The 12,129-nt window shown below is 36.6% G+C and overlaps 2 protein-coding genes across 3 annotated transcripts; both read right to left on the bottom strand.

The window, feature by feature from the left end:
• Positions 1-2,620: 2,620 nt before the first annotated feature.
• Positions 2,621-5,870, bottom strand: LOC117617121 (protein SMAX1-LIKE 3-like). Of its 2 annotated transcripts, none has more exons than XM_034346381.1 (3): positions 4,421-5,870; positions 4,106-4,235; positions 2,621-3,969 (listed from the first exon to the last, which is right to left on the bottom strand). In XM_034346381.1, exons 1-3 carry the CDS (start codon positions 5,656-5,658, stop codon positions 2,857-2,859), a joined length of 2,481 nt encoding a protein of 826 aa, XP_034202272.1. In that variant the 5' UTR covers positions 5,659-5,870; the 3' UTR covers positions 2,621-2,856. The 2 variants fall into 2 exon arrangements, with proteins under 2 accessions (XP_034202272.1, XP_034202273.1); XM_034346382.1 differs by having other exon boundaries at positions 2,621-3,966.
• Positions 5,871-7,916: 2,046 nt separating this feature from the next.
• Positions 7,917-8,841, bottom strand: LOC117619598 (transcription repressor OFP13). The gene has a single exon (XM_034349590.1). It carries the CDS (start codon positions 8,760-8,762, stop codon positions 8,010-8,012), a length of 753 nt encoding a protein of 250 aa, XP_034205481.1. The 5' UTR covers positions 8,763-8,841; the 3' UTR covers positions 7,917-8,009.
• Between the last annotated feature and the right edge of the window lie 3,288 nt (positions 8,842-12,129).

Here is a 12,129-nt window from a genome sequence, read left to right as displayed (position 1 = left end):
CTTGAAGGTTCTTCCTCCAAAGATATTCCTCTTAGCCTTGCTTTATTCTTTTTCTGTTTTCCTCCTTTTTTGTTTTCTTTGTTTTGTTTTCTTGGGTTGAAGGACATTTACATGGAAGATATATTACTCGCTGAACAAGGACCAAGAGCAATTTGGATACTATGTCTGCAACGTGTAATTTGAAATGTCACACTGCTTCTTCAACCTGGTACTCCTGCGGGCACTTTAACATTTCATGTTTGCCAGAGTAATTTCATATTGTCATAAAAGTTTGGCCTGATATCAGTTACCTTAGCAGGTTCGAAATATATCTCTTACCTTCCTATCCTTGAGCATATCAGGTCACGTTAGGCAATTTTCTACCCAGCGAGTCAAATGTAGCACCAAAGAAGCTGAGGCCGGAGTCGGCACGAAACGCTGAAGAAGATGGCCTGGGTGGACATGGGCACGCAGCAAAGTTCTAGCGGCTCATGAAAAAAAATTTTATGGACATAGTATAGATAACAATATAAAAAAAGAGAGAGCATGTGTTCTGCACTGCCACAATGAGGCACACATTTTCTGGTAAATCATATATAGATTAGATAATATCTCAAATGAAGCTATTTGAACCAGCAATTTCTGTTTGGAGTTTCTTCTATCCATGTGTAGCTGCCGAATGTTTGTTTTGGGAGTCCCCTCTGTGCACAGAAAACTCTTTTTGACTAAACTCTCCCCCTATAATATTAAACACTAGATTTAGTCGGAGAAACAAATTAAGCTGGCCAAACAATACCAATTAAACTGGATATCCAATATTGCATTGCATAATTTATAAAAACAAAGCAAAAAATAATTGTTAAAACCAATCGGTGAAGATTTGTTTTCACAAATTGGCTTCAACCAAAGTAATCATTTACAATTAAGAATTGTTTGAATGCATAAATCGAACTGAAATCTGATTGAAATTGTTTGAATGCACATAGATTAATCTTCTATGTCCTAAGCCTAAATTGTATATTCATAAATATTTTGCCAAAATTTGTTGAGAGTTTGTTTAAAACTTGTTCAAATTTCCATTTTCACAAGTCTCAATAAAGTTTGAATGGTTGAGACAAAAAAGACGGCCGTTGCTTGCTTTTCCCTAGAGACTACAAAAGCTCAAGCTGTAGAAACTTTGTCTCTCTCTCTCTCTCTCTCTCTCTCTCTCTCTCTCTCTCTCTCTCTCTCTCTTTCCAAAATTAATCAAAACTTTGGTGGTTTGAATATTGTCTTTGATGGGGGGAGAGAGAGAGAGAGAGTTGATATTAAATAGAAAAGGTGCAAAGGCCATCAAAAAGTATGTTCCTTTGAATACTTTAGACCATCAATGACCCCTCGAAAGAATACACAATTAGTGGCTTCATGCTTTTTATTTGTTTTCTCCCCATTGCTTTTTCTAATAACACCCTTTTTGCCGATTGCAATGATTTCTAGATCATGTACTTGTAATAAGATCATATGTCGAAAACGGCTAGTGCAATAGCTTCTGTGTAATATTTAAAAAACCTTTCAACTCATTGGGATCACAAGTTCAATGATGGTGATCAAGGAGAAAAAAAGGGAACTTGAATGGTAGGTCCTGAATTAATGGAAAATTCATAAAAAATATTTTTACCTAAGACAGCAACATTCATATTGCTATTTAGATTTCAAAATTTATAGACCACACGAGGACACCCATCAAAATTCAAAATTCAACAGAATGGGTGTGAGCCAAGGAACTTGTAATTCATTACAAACATTCACTCTTTCAGGTAAGGAGATAATCAATGTAATTTACTTGTATTTGGACCAAAATTAACTCAACTCAATTTTTTCCATCTATGGGCCTACTATGTGAACAGTCAAAACCGAGTTATCACTAAGGGTGTAACTATCTTTCACTTATTTTTTGCTGATGATTTTGTTTTGTTCTGTCAAGTTCTGGAAGAGGAGGCCGAGGGATGGCAATAGGTCGAATATCGGGTGAGTATGCCATTCCCATCCCCCTTCTCATTAAGCTTTTTTCCCCATCCCCGTCTTTATACCCGCAATATTCATATCGGGAATTCCCCATTCCCATCTTCATTGAGGAATGGGTTCCCCAACCCGCCCCATTACGGAATAAAAAACCAATATATAACTACTTATTATTATTATTTTTAGATTAATATATAACTAATTTGTTGAAGAATATTTGTTTTATCAATTAGGGGGTTCAATCAAGAATCGCTTCCAACATTGGAAGATTAGATCAAAAGTTGGTTGGTAGCAGTATGTGCACAGGCTTTCTGCTTCCCCACTATATATATTCAAGATTAAAGAACTGCATCAAGATTAATAAGCTCTTATTAATATTGAAATCAATTAGGTTCTAGAGTGTATCCCACTTTAGCGTGCACGAAAATATGACAAGATTCTAAAATCCTCTTTTCTCTTATGTATTTTCCTTATGTTTTTAACAAAAAATTAAAATTAAAATTAAAACAAAAAACTAAAAATGAAATGATCACCAAACAAGCCCTAAGCTTTCCTTTGACTATATTTTGTTTTTCTCCTAGGTAACTTAACTAACTAGGCATATAAGTATAACAATATGGAGGAAAAAAGAAAATTTACATACACAACTTTTGCTCATAACAAAATTCTAGCAAAGAAAACAAAGCAAAATCCTAGCTAGCTTCCAATCATGAAAAATGCTTACAAACTAACCTACCTCTTTCCCATATTAAGTTAAACATTTCTTTACCTCCCCATCAATGAAAAAAAAAAAAAAAAAAAAACCAAAAAAGAAAGAGTTAAAACTTCAGGAATTAAAGATCAGTTTGAATTGTCTTCTATTGTGATTCTTGAGTTTTAAAAAAAAATCTGCCTATCCACAGCTTCCAATATAGCATAGTCTGCATCTGAAAGCTCCTCTTCATTATCATCTTGAATAGTAAGATTCAAATCCAGTGAGACACATGGGATTTTCTCCACCAAGTTATGATCATCCTCTTTCTCTTTGGTTGCTTCATCCGATTTTCGGCTTCTTGCAGGAGAGCAGGCTGTGGAAATTGAGCTGAAACTTTCAGAACTGAAAATCACAATAGCATCCTTAAGAGGAACATGAGTTTCACCGTCAGCAAGTGTTATTCTTCCACTTTGAATTGCGTACTTGATACCCTTTTGAGAAGAATAATCAACTTGTTCAAGGTCTTCCACGAAGAACACTCGGTGAGGATTCTCATTCAAAGCTTCGCCAAATCTCTGGACATAACTGCAACCGAACTCGTTTCGTGCCCTCTTGTTTTTCGAATATTCTTCAGTGGAATCAACTCTTGGTGAAGAAAAGCTGCTGAGGCCAATTGATACAAAGTTGTTCTGAGAGCCAAAAACAAGTCTAGCCAGCTCCCTTGCAATCTTCTCTTTGCCTTTAGAGTCAAAGCCTAGAAAGAAGAGCCAACTTTCTTCTTTGCCCTCCTTGTGTTTGAGGTTACCTTTCCTTTGGCTCATACCAGACCTGCACTTGAGGATCGTTGTGGCGATTTCAGGAATGATCTCTTTCTGCCATGGAACCTTGTCTTCTATTTCTTCACATAGACGTTTGACATTTTCAGCGTTAAACTCCTTGAACCTTCCAAGGACGTCATCCATGTCTTCCATTACCTCGCTTGACGAAGCCGAATTAGGACTAGAGTTAGGATTTGATAAGAGATCTGGCTTAGTCTCATTTTGGTTTTCATAACAGTCATCATCATTATCTTCAAACCCCCAGAATTGGTGTTCTTTTGGTGAGTCTTTGGGTTCATCATCCTTGAAATGTAGGTTTAGGCTGCAATCATGTGAAGAGAGTGGCTTGGTGGAAGTAAGAGATTTTGAAGAAGAATTGAAAGTTAGTTTATCTGGATAGTGGGGGTGTTTTTGGGGCGCTGGACTGCACAATAAGTTCCACTTGTTGCAGATATTGTTGACTTCAATACATTCCTGCTCAAAAACAAACAGAATAAACACAAAGGAATATTACTTAATTAATTATATATCAATTTGTGCTAGTGCAGACAATAACTTTATTCATTACTTTATATTACTTTATAATAAAGTGTCAGCCAAGATATAGGCCAACCTTATCATTGTTTCTGTTCTCTTCCCTGCACTTTTGGAGCCACAAGGGCAAGCTTGAGATGGTGGAAGTGGTGGAAACCTGATCAGACTGATCTTTTGGTGCCATGGTACTCATATCAGCTTGCAAATAACTGGATTTAAGAAAATACAGACAACCCAAAACAAAAACAAAAAACTATCAGTCACTTGCTGATGGGAAGAAATAATATTAATCATGACATGCATCTTGAACCTAATAATAGGTTGAAGGAGAAAAGAACACTGAATAATGTAACAGAAAATTAAATTTAACTTCAAGTCTAGAAAATTAATTTACCTGTCAAAGTTTAGACTTAAGCTCAGGCTTCCAACTGGGACCGCGACAGGATGGAGATCCCAAATTTTCTCTAGAGAAGTCTGGCCTGTTTTGCATCTCATGTAGGTCTGGAAAGTTGCAATTCCCATAAGTGACAATCTTCCATCCTCCCCGATTCTGCACACCAATCTCTTAAGCTCCATGATTATTTGCTCCAAATTATGACTGTAACAGTTCCTTTTCTGCTCAGCATAATTGGACCAAAACTCAGAAACCCACATGAGATCTCCCAAGTACAAGACAACATTCCCTCTGCCTATGTAGCTTTTAATCAGGCTCCTGAGCTCTGCAAATTTCTCTTCAAGCTCTTCTCTAGAGATGTTCCTCAAAGAGTAGAGAGGAACACATATAAACTTCACATACCTCAAATCCCCCTGATCTTGAGCAGCATTAATTATATTTCCTCTCTCAAACTTATCCATCACTCCCCTAGCTACACCTTCAGCTGTAGCCAGACACTCTCCTACAACAACAATGTTTCTTATTTTCTTGTTCAACATTTCTCTCAATACACTCATTACATCTTCATGCCTAGTTTGATCAAAGTGTTTTTGTTCTCCGAGTGCAGGTGGAGACGACACATGATGGTGAGTACCAATGAGCTCTAGAGGTTGTTTAGCACTGCTATCCTTGAACTGGCTACTAGGACTTATTTGAGTAGAAGAAATGATGTCTAAAGAAACAGAAACAGCTTGTTCTACTCTGCTTTTGACTTGGGGACTAGAGAAACCAGCCTCTCTCATGACTCTACTAACACTTGGGTCATCTAAAATAGAGACTATGAGCTGTTCTAACTCTATCTTTAGGGCTAAAATAGGCTGCTGCTGGTTCTCAACAGAGCCACGGCGTTGGTGAGCCTGAGCACGCTTGAAGGCTGCGACCAAGGCATTGGAGAAACACGGGTTATTGGAGTAGTGAGGGCCACCTGTTCCTAGTATGGAGCTTGGGGTTGAAGCAGGGAGGCGGTTGAGGGCCACATTGAAACAAAGCTCAAGAGCCTTGCACTGGAGGGGATGAGAGTGACATTGCAAGCAGGCCCTTCTAAGAAGTCCTGTGGGAGAAGCAAGCATAGCACTTGCCACATGGAGAGGAGTCACTTGGGCATGACCCCGCCGTCTAGCAAGGCTAATGGATTGCTTTACCATGCTTGCAGCCTCTACTGTTAGAGCCTGCTGGACTATGCAAATTCCTGCTCTCATGATCTCTAGTTATATATAAATGTTTGCTTTCTAGCTTAGTTTTCCCAGTAGGTACACAGGAAGATTGTATATATAAGGATCACTCTATTAGACTCCCAAAGGGTTTGGCTTAATGGGTTTCGTTTGGATAAAAATATTTTTCTGGGGGCCTTGTTGCTGGTTTAATTTGAAGTAGTTTACATGCTCAGCTGATTTATATTGTGTTTGATGAGGAGAGCGGAGAAGAGTGTGTACGAGAAAGATTATTATGGGATATGTGGGTTTGTGCCTTTCTTGTAAGTGAGGGAAATTTTGGCTTTGTATGTGAAAGTGGACTGCATGTGAAGCAACTTTTGCCTCTCTCAATCTCTTTTTCTCTCTTTTTCTCCATATAAAGAAGGGGGTTTTGGATAAATAAAAGCAAATGGTTCTCAATGTTGTGGGAAGTATATAAAACATACTTGAAAAAGCACAAAGAGCTTTAAACACAATGAATGGAATAATCACTTTTCCTTCTTTATACATCAGTGATGTGTTTTAGAATAATAAACTTGAAACCGGCTAGATAATAGGATCGGAGGAAAAGAGGAAAAAAGAAAAGAGAAAAAGAAAAAGAAAAGAATGCGGAAAAAGAGAAAGGCAAAAGGCCAAGCTATGGTAGACCGCCAATTTCGAGGACCTGAGGAAAAGAAGAGAGGACTGTCTGTCTGTTTGAAGGGATTTGGAACTGTTTTGCTCACCTTTTTCTCTCTTCTCGAAGAAGAGGAATAATAATGCCTTTGATGATTGATTGAGTTGTATCTCCAGCTTGCATGAAATCCATGTAACAAAACATTCTCTCTCTCTCTCTCTCTCTCTCTCTCTCTCTCCATACTTTTATGATTAGTAGTAACCTTTTCTTTCATTTTTTAAAATGGCAACCGAAGCTTTTATTGATCAGTGCACCAGTACTTGTAAATCATCATGCAGAAGAGCCTCCCCTACACAAATAACGACTCTTCACTACAAGCTATGCCTCTCAGCCCGAATACCCTTTATCAAAGGCCATGTTTGGTAGGTCCAACTGGATTGGACTATTTCAATTAAAATGAACAACAGGTCCTAAAAGGGTGAAACTTATAAGAACGGACTTAGACTCTCAATCCGATCCACCAAACTGGGCTCCTTGTTTTCCTGATTTGTCTGTCAAGGTTGTGTGCAAAATTTTGCTAAACTTACATGGGCGTTGGTTGCTTGGGTGCGTGGAGCCCAAATCTGTTAAGAGGTGTAATGACAATGACATGCATCACTTCCTTGAACTTATTGGGCTTCAGCCTTTAGTTATTTCTGGCCCCAACAACAACATTGCTACTCCTATGCACTTAAAACTAGGGCTGTTTTTAGTACGGTTACTGTACCGAAATGACATATAAATTATGCACGTCACTGTTTGCCAATGACATCAAAATTACATAATGTAAACAAGCTTGTTTTGTTTGTATTAACATGAGAGAAGCAAGGGGGTCAACCTCTTTCAAATATACAACATGGATTCTGGTTAGTATTTTGTGATTTTGTTTTAGCTTGTGAACAAAAATTGTAACAAGATAAATCATTTTCCAAGGAATAGGAAATGGAATATTTATTTCCCATGTTTGGTAATGTTGGGAAAATAACGGAGAAATACTATTTTATTTCCTTTCCCATGTTTGGTTTGTGTAGGAATGTAAAACAAAATTTATTTAATTTTTTAATTATATCCATATAAAATCAAATAATAAAAGTTCATATTTAATTTTATATTGTAATTCTAAATTATTAATGAGAATAAAATAATCATAAAAAGTATTCATTTAATGCTAATCCGTTTCCTCATGCACAGACTTACCAAATATGGAAAACAGCTTCTGGATATAGCCATCCAATTTATTTATTTATTTATTTATTTTTTCTAATAACTGCCATTATTTTATTTATTTAACCTCGTTTTTAAATTCTATTAATGCTAAAGTTTAACAGCATCAAGCCCGTTTGGAAGAACAAGACCAAATTGGAAAGTATTCTAGCTTATGAACCTTTTTGAGTTGACAGTATTTGTCCTTTTGTATAAATTATTTATGGGGATTAGATATCGCTTGCACATCAAAGTTGTGGAGAGTTCAATTTTTCTGTATCCAAAATTGATGTGTCTACCAGACTATTATTTTGAGACATCTCCTCTCAGGTAACTGAACTAAAAACTCCGTTGACTCAAAATTAATGAAAAAAAAAAAAAAAACCAAGCCCAGAGAGATAGTATATTGAGATTTACATCATTTCATTTCCATCATCAAAATCGTTTATAGCCTACTAATTTAATTAAATTAAATTATAATAAATAAAAAAGAAAGAAATTAAAACATTGTAATCTCCTCTTCCTCTCCAATCTCATTCTGACCTTGAAAAGAACATGACAATGGAGAAGAAAAAGAAGAAACAGCAGAAGAGAAAGAAGTGGAATAATTATGAACTGTACAAGACCTAGAATTGTTAGCATTATTAGAATCAGCAGCTGCCAGAGCAACAAGAAGATCCAAAAACGCTCCAACTATAAACCCATGATTCTTCTTCTTGTTCACCCTCAAATACCATCCCAAAAGCTCCTCCAGGCACTCCCAGTCTTTTAGCCCATGAGACTCCACCATCTCCTCCATTGATCTCCGAAAGTCCTTGTAAGGATCCTCCGACTCCATGGCCAGCACCACGCTCTCCTTAAACGGGTTGATCTCCCCGGCTTTCGCCTTTTCGAGGATGGAGTTGGTGTCCTCGGGCTCGAAAAACAGCCTCTCCGATCTTGCTCCCCGGACCACCATTTCCAAGGACTCTCCCTCAAAGTAGTCCTCGGACTCTGTCGTGAAACTTGTTGACTCCGATGATGAGTTGGTAAACCAAGACTCCGGAGTTTCGACTCCTCCGTTGTCGAAGAAGACGGAGTTTACGGTTTTGAACATGTTCTCCCCTGCTCGGAAGGAGAGGGTTTTGGGGTGCTTGCAAGAAGGCCATTGCCATGGAAGCGTTGCCAACATTGTTGTTGTTGTTGTTGTTGTTGGTGTTGGTGTTTCCTTGTTCCTGAAGAGGGAGTGCAGCTTCATCATTTTCTTGCCCATTGTATTGAATCCAAAGAGAGATCTGATGAGCTTATAAAATTGGGTTTTGACTTGGGATGTTTGTGAATGTCTGCTTTTGTGTGCTGGTAGGTATTTAATGTGATAGAGGTGGTTACAGGAGGAGTGATATTAATTTAAAGCAAGATGGAGAGGAAATGGGTTTTTGCTCGTGCTGGTAGGGCCTTTTCATGACCGTATTTAATTGAATTGAATAGTGTTGAATGCTCTGTTCCCAATACAAGAAACTATTGTATGGTATTGAAATACAAAACACGCATTGTAATTTCGTGTTCGTATTATAATATGAATGGACGATATGATTTATATTTCTTACTTTTACAGTATAATATTAATAAATATTGACTTATATCATAATATGTGCACAAGTTATATCACGTGACGTTACTTCACTACCACACCCTAATTAAAACAAGTGAATAGAACGAACACTTTTTTCACAATCAATTTCTTTTATAATTTCAAACTTCATTCATGTGTTTAATTTGATTAAAGAAACTGCTAGTTTTAAGGGAAAAAAAAAAAAGTGGTCTTGTTGGTTTTTTCACCCATGCTTTGCTTTTTCTGAGAATTAATTGCTTTGGCTGGTTTGTTCACATATTCACGCATTGGTCCTGCTCTGGCCATTACAAAAATTAACGTGTCAAAGAAGAAATCAAACATAAACAAGCAAAATTCCTATGACCTATTTAAGAGGCAATGGTTGAATCACGCACACTTGTCCTTGCCCATTTGTCTTTATGAAGAGCAGCAGAGCAGAGCAGAGTCGTCTGGAGATTGGGACCTTCGAAGTAGACTTCTCATTTATGAGGGAAGTACTACCTTTCTTTTTCTAATCTGTTTCTTCTTTTCCCTCCAAGCTCTTTATCACGTTAGTCATTGGTAGATGTTTATGAGTTACTTGCTTCACCAATTACAGGGTAAAATATAATATTTAGCATGCATGTTTCTCCAACAACATGCAGGCTATACATCTTCTTTTTTTCCGAATGATTGAATATTTACACCATACTTTTAGAACGGAGCAACACACATAACAAATCTAGGATAATCACAAAATTTCGAACTCATCATAAGTAAATGTATTGTTCTCGTCATTTGTGTGAGCCGAATTTGAGATCTAGTTAAAATAAGTGAAGACAAATATCATTAGACCAAAAGTTAGTTGATATGCATTGATCTGCAACTGGATTAGATTCCATTAGCTATACATTATAACATGCCTATTTAGATATTCTTTATTAATGTAACATTATAAATAGTTACAGTGTTACATATTGGAAATTGTCCATGTGCGTGGAGCCCTAGAGGAGCTGGTTTTGTTGTTTGTATGTACAACAATTTGTTGTGTTACGTAGGATGAGAGTGGCATGGGGTCTGAGCACACTGCCTATTAGAACTTATCCTGCAATAATTTTTTTCTTAATTATTAACCATACCCTTAATTTTTATCTATTGATACAAGCGATATTGAGAAAGGGGGAAATCAAAATTAGGATCTTAGGTCTATCGATAAATGCCCTTAATCACCTGAGTTTTTTTTTAATTTTAAGAAAAGATTGTATTTCATTAAACCAAAAGGAACATTACATGGTAAGAACTAGCATGTGAACGGTGGCCTCGTTAAAACCTTTTTCAAAGAAAACAAAATCTCGGGATAGGAAAGAGTACCACCCATGCTATTGACTAAACAGAAGAGTCGAACAACATATATGAAACAGACAAACCTAAAACACAACCACAAAACCCTTAAAACAACATCCCATCACTACGTAGGTACTATCAAAGAAGTCCTCCTATGCTCTATAGAAAGTATCATAGTTCTTCATACAAAGTCAAAAACGTAATATGGGTATCAGAATAGATCCAGCCAATCACCCAACTGCAAAACCATTGAAACATATCTCATCACTACGCAGGTACTGTCAAAGAAAGCCTCCTATGATATAAAGAAAGCATCATAGTTCTTTGTACAGAGTCAAAAATGTATTGTGAGCATCATAACAGATCCAACCAAACACCAACCTCTACCTCCAATTTTCTTAATCCAGAACCCCAGTTGATAAGCAAGGGAGACCAAGATTGATTTCTTAGCCTGAAGAAATTTCCGAAGAGAGATCTTCATAGTAGGAACTTTCATCGGTTGCCAAGCCCACGAATGTTCCATAGGAGAATTATTAGGGAGACCATGGAGACCCCTCAAGGCTGGTCTCCTCCACCTTGTCAACAAAATCCTCGATACAAAAACTATGCTTACCAAAAGAATCCATGCCACTAACAATCAAATGCCTAACACCAGTTTTTGCACCCTTCTGATTCCCGCTTGGTGCTGCATACTTGTCATCCCCTTGAGTAGAAGAGGCAATGGTCACCTCTGTAGCGTTAAGATGGAGACCCCTTACCAACATTTGCCTCCTCATGAACTCAAAAAGGAAGTTGGGGCAGCTATCCCATAGAAAAGCAAAATAGCCAAAAATGTTGTACCCAATACACCAAGAAGAACCCAGAGAGACAATCAAAGAAGACTGAGAACGCAGAGAATGAATAAAGAAAACTGAAGAAACCCTAACCCTAGCCGTCAAGGCTCTCCTTGCATGAACAAGAGAGCGACTCCATCATATTTGAACCCTATTGAGATCCCTTTATTTTGAAACAGTGTGTCTACTCTAGCCGGTTGCATGCTCATTTTTTAAAGTTCATTCTTAGTTATAACTTACTAGCCCCTTGGCACATGCTCACGTATGTCCCAATTGGTTTTATTTTTTATTTTTTATTTTATTTTTAGAATTAAGAAAAGATAACATGGGTAGTTATGTTCCATAAAAGTAGGATCTATTATTAGATTTTGTTTAATTTTTTTAATATGAAAAAATATAAATTTACTATATTATCCTCATTTAATTAATAATTTCAATTCTTAATGTTTGAATTAACCGAGGACATTTTTTTGTATTTTGAATATTTCATCATTCTCTGCTTTTTGCTAATCATATATAGATATATGATTTTTGCAATTGAACCAGTTCATTTAAAAAAACTAAAAAAAAAAACATTTTGGGGGTAAATAAATTTTAATTGATAACTTTAATTTTAATTTTAGAAGAATATAAAATTCTTTAAACGATAATTTGTCATTATTATCAATCCGCAAAAATATAAACAATAAAAAATAAATCCAGATGCAACTCATCCACGTGGTACATCATTTAAAATTTATAAAAAAATATTGAAAAAATTCTGAGTCGTTATTAAACACTAAAAATTCCTTATCCAAATTCAGTTTGCCTGAAAATGTGCAAGAATATACTCACTCTCATCCAAATAAAATTGATTCCATTGTCGGAATACT

Source organism: Prunus dulcis, chromosome 2 (assembly GCF_902201215.1).
Source record: "Prunus dulcis chromosome 2, ALMONDv2, whole genome shotgun sequence".
In the NCBI taxonomy this organism is placed as follows: domain Eukaryota; kingdom Viridiplantae; phylum Streptophyta; class Magnoliopsida; order Rosales; family Rosaceae; genus Prunus; species Prunus dulcis.
The sequence above is the reverse complement of the archived record's forward strand: the minus strand, read 5'-3'. Positions and strand labels throughout refer to the sequence as shown.

Bases quoted from the DNA above. Each gene is read 5' to 3' on its own strand.
- LOC117617121 (XM_034346381.1), bottom strand. From the start codon at position 5,658: ATGAGAGCAGGAATTTGCATAGTCCAGCAGGCTCTAACAGTAGAGGCT. The intron at 4,236-4,420 runs GTAAATTAATTT...TCTTAAATCCAG, and splicing joins TTAAGTCTAAACTTTGACAG to TTATTTGCAAGCTGATATGA. The intron at 3,970-4,105 runs GTTGGCCTATAT...TTTGTTTTTGAG, and splicing joins AGAACAGAAACAATGATAAG to CAGGAATGTATTGAAGTCAA.
- LOC117619598 (XM_034349590.1), bottom strand. From the start codon at position 8,762: ATGGGCAAGAAAATGATGAAGCTGCACTCCCTCTTCAGGAACAAGGAA.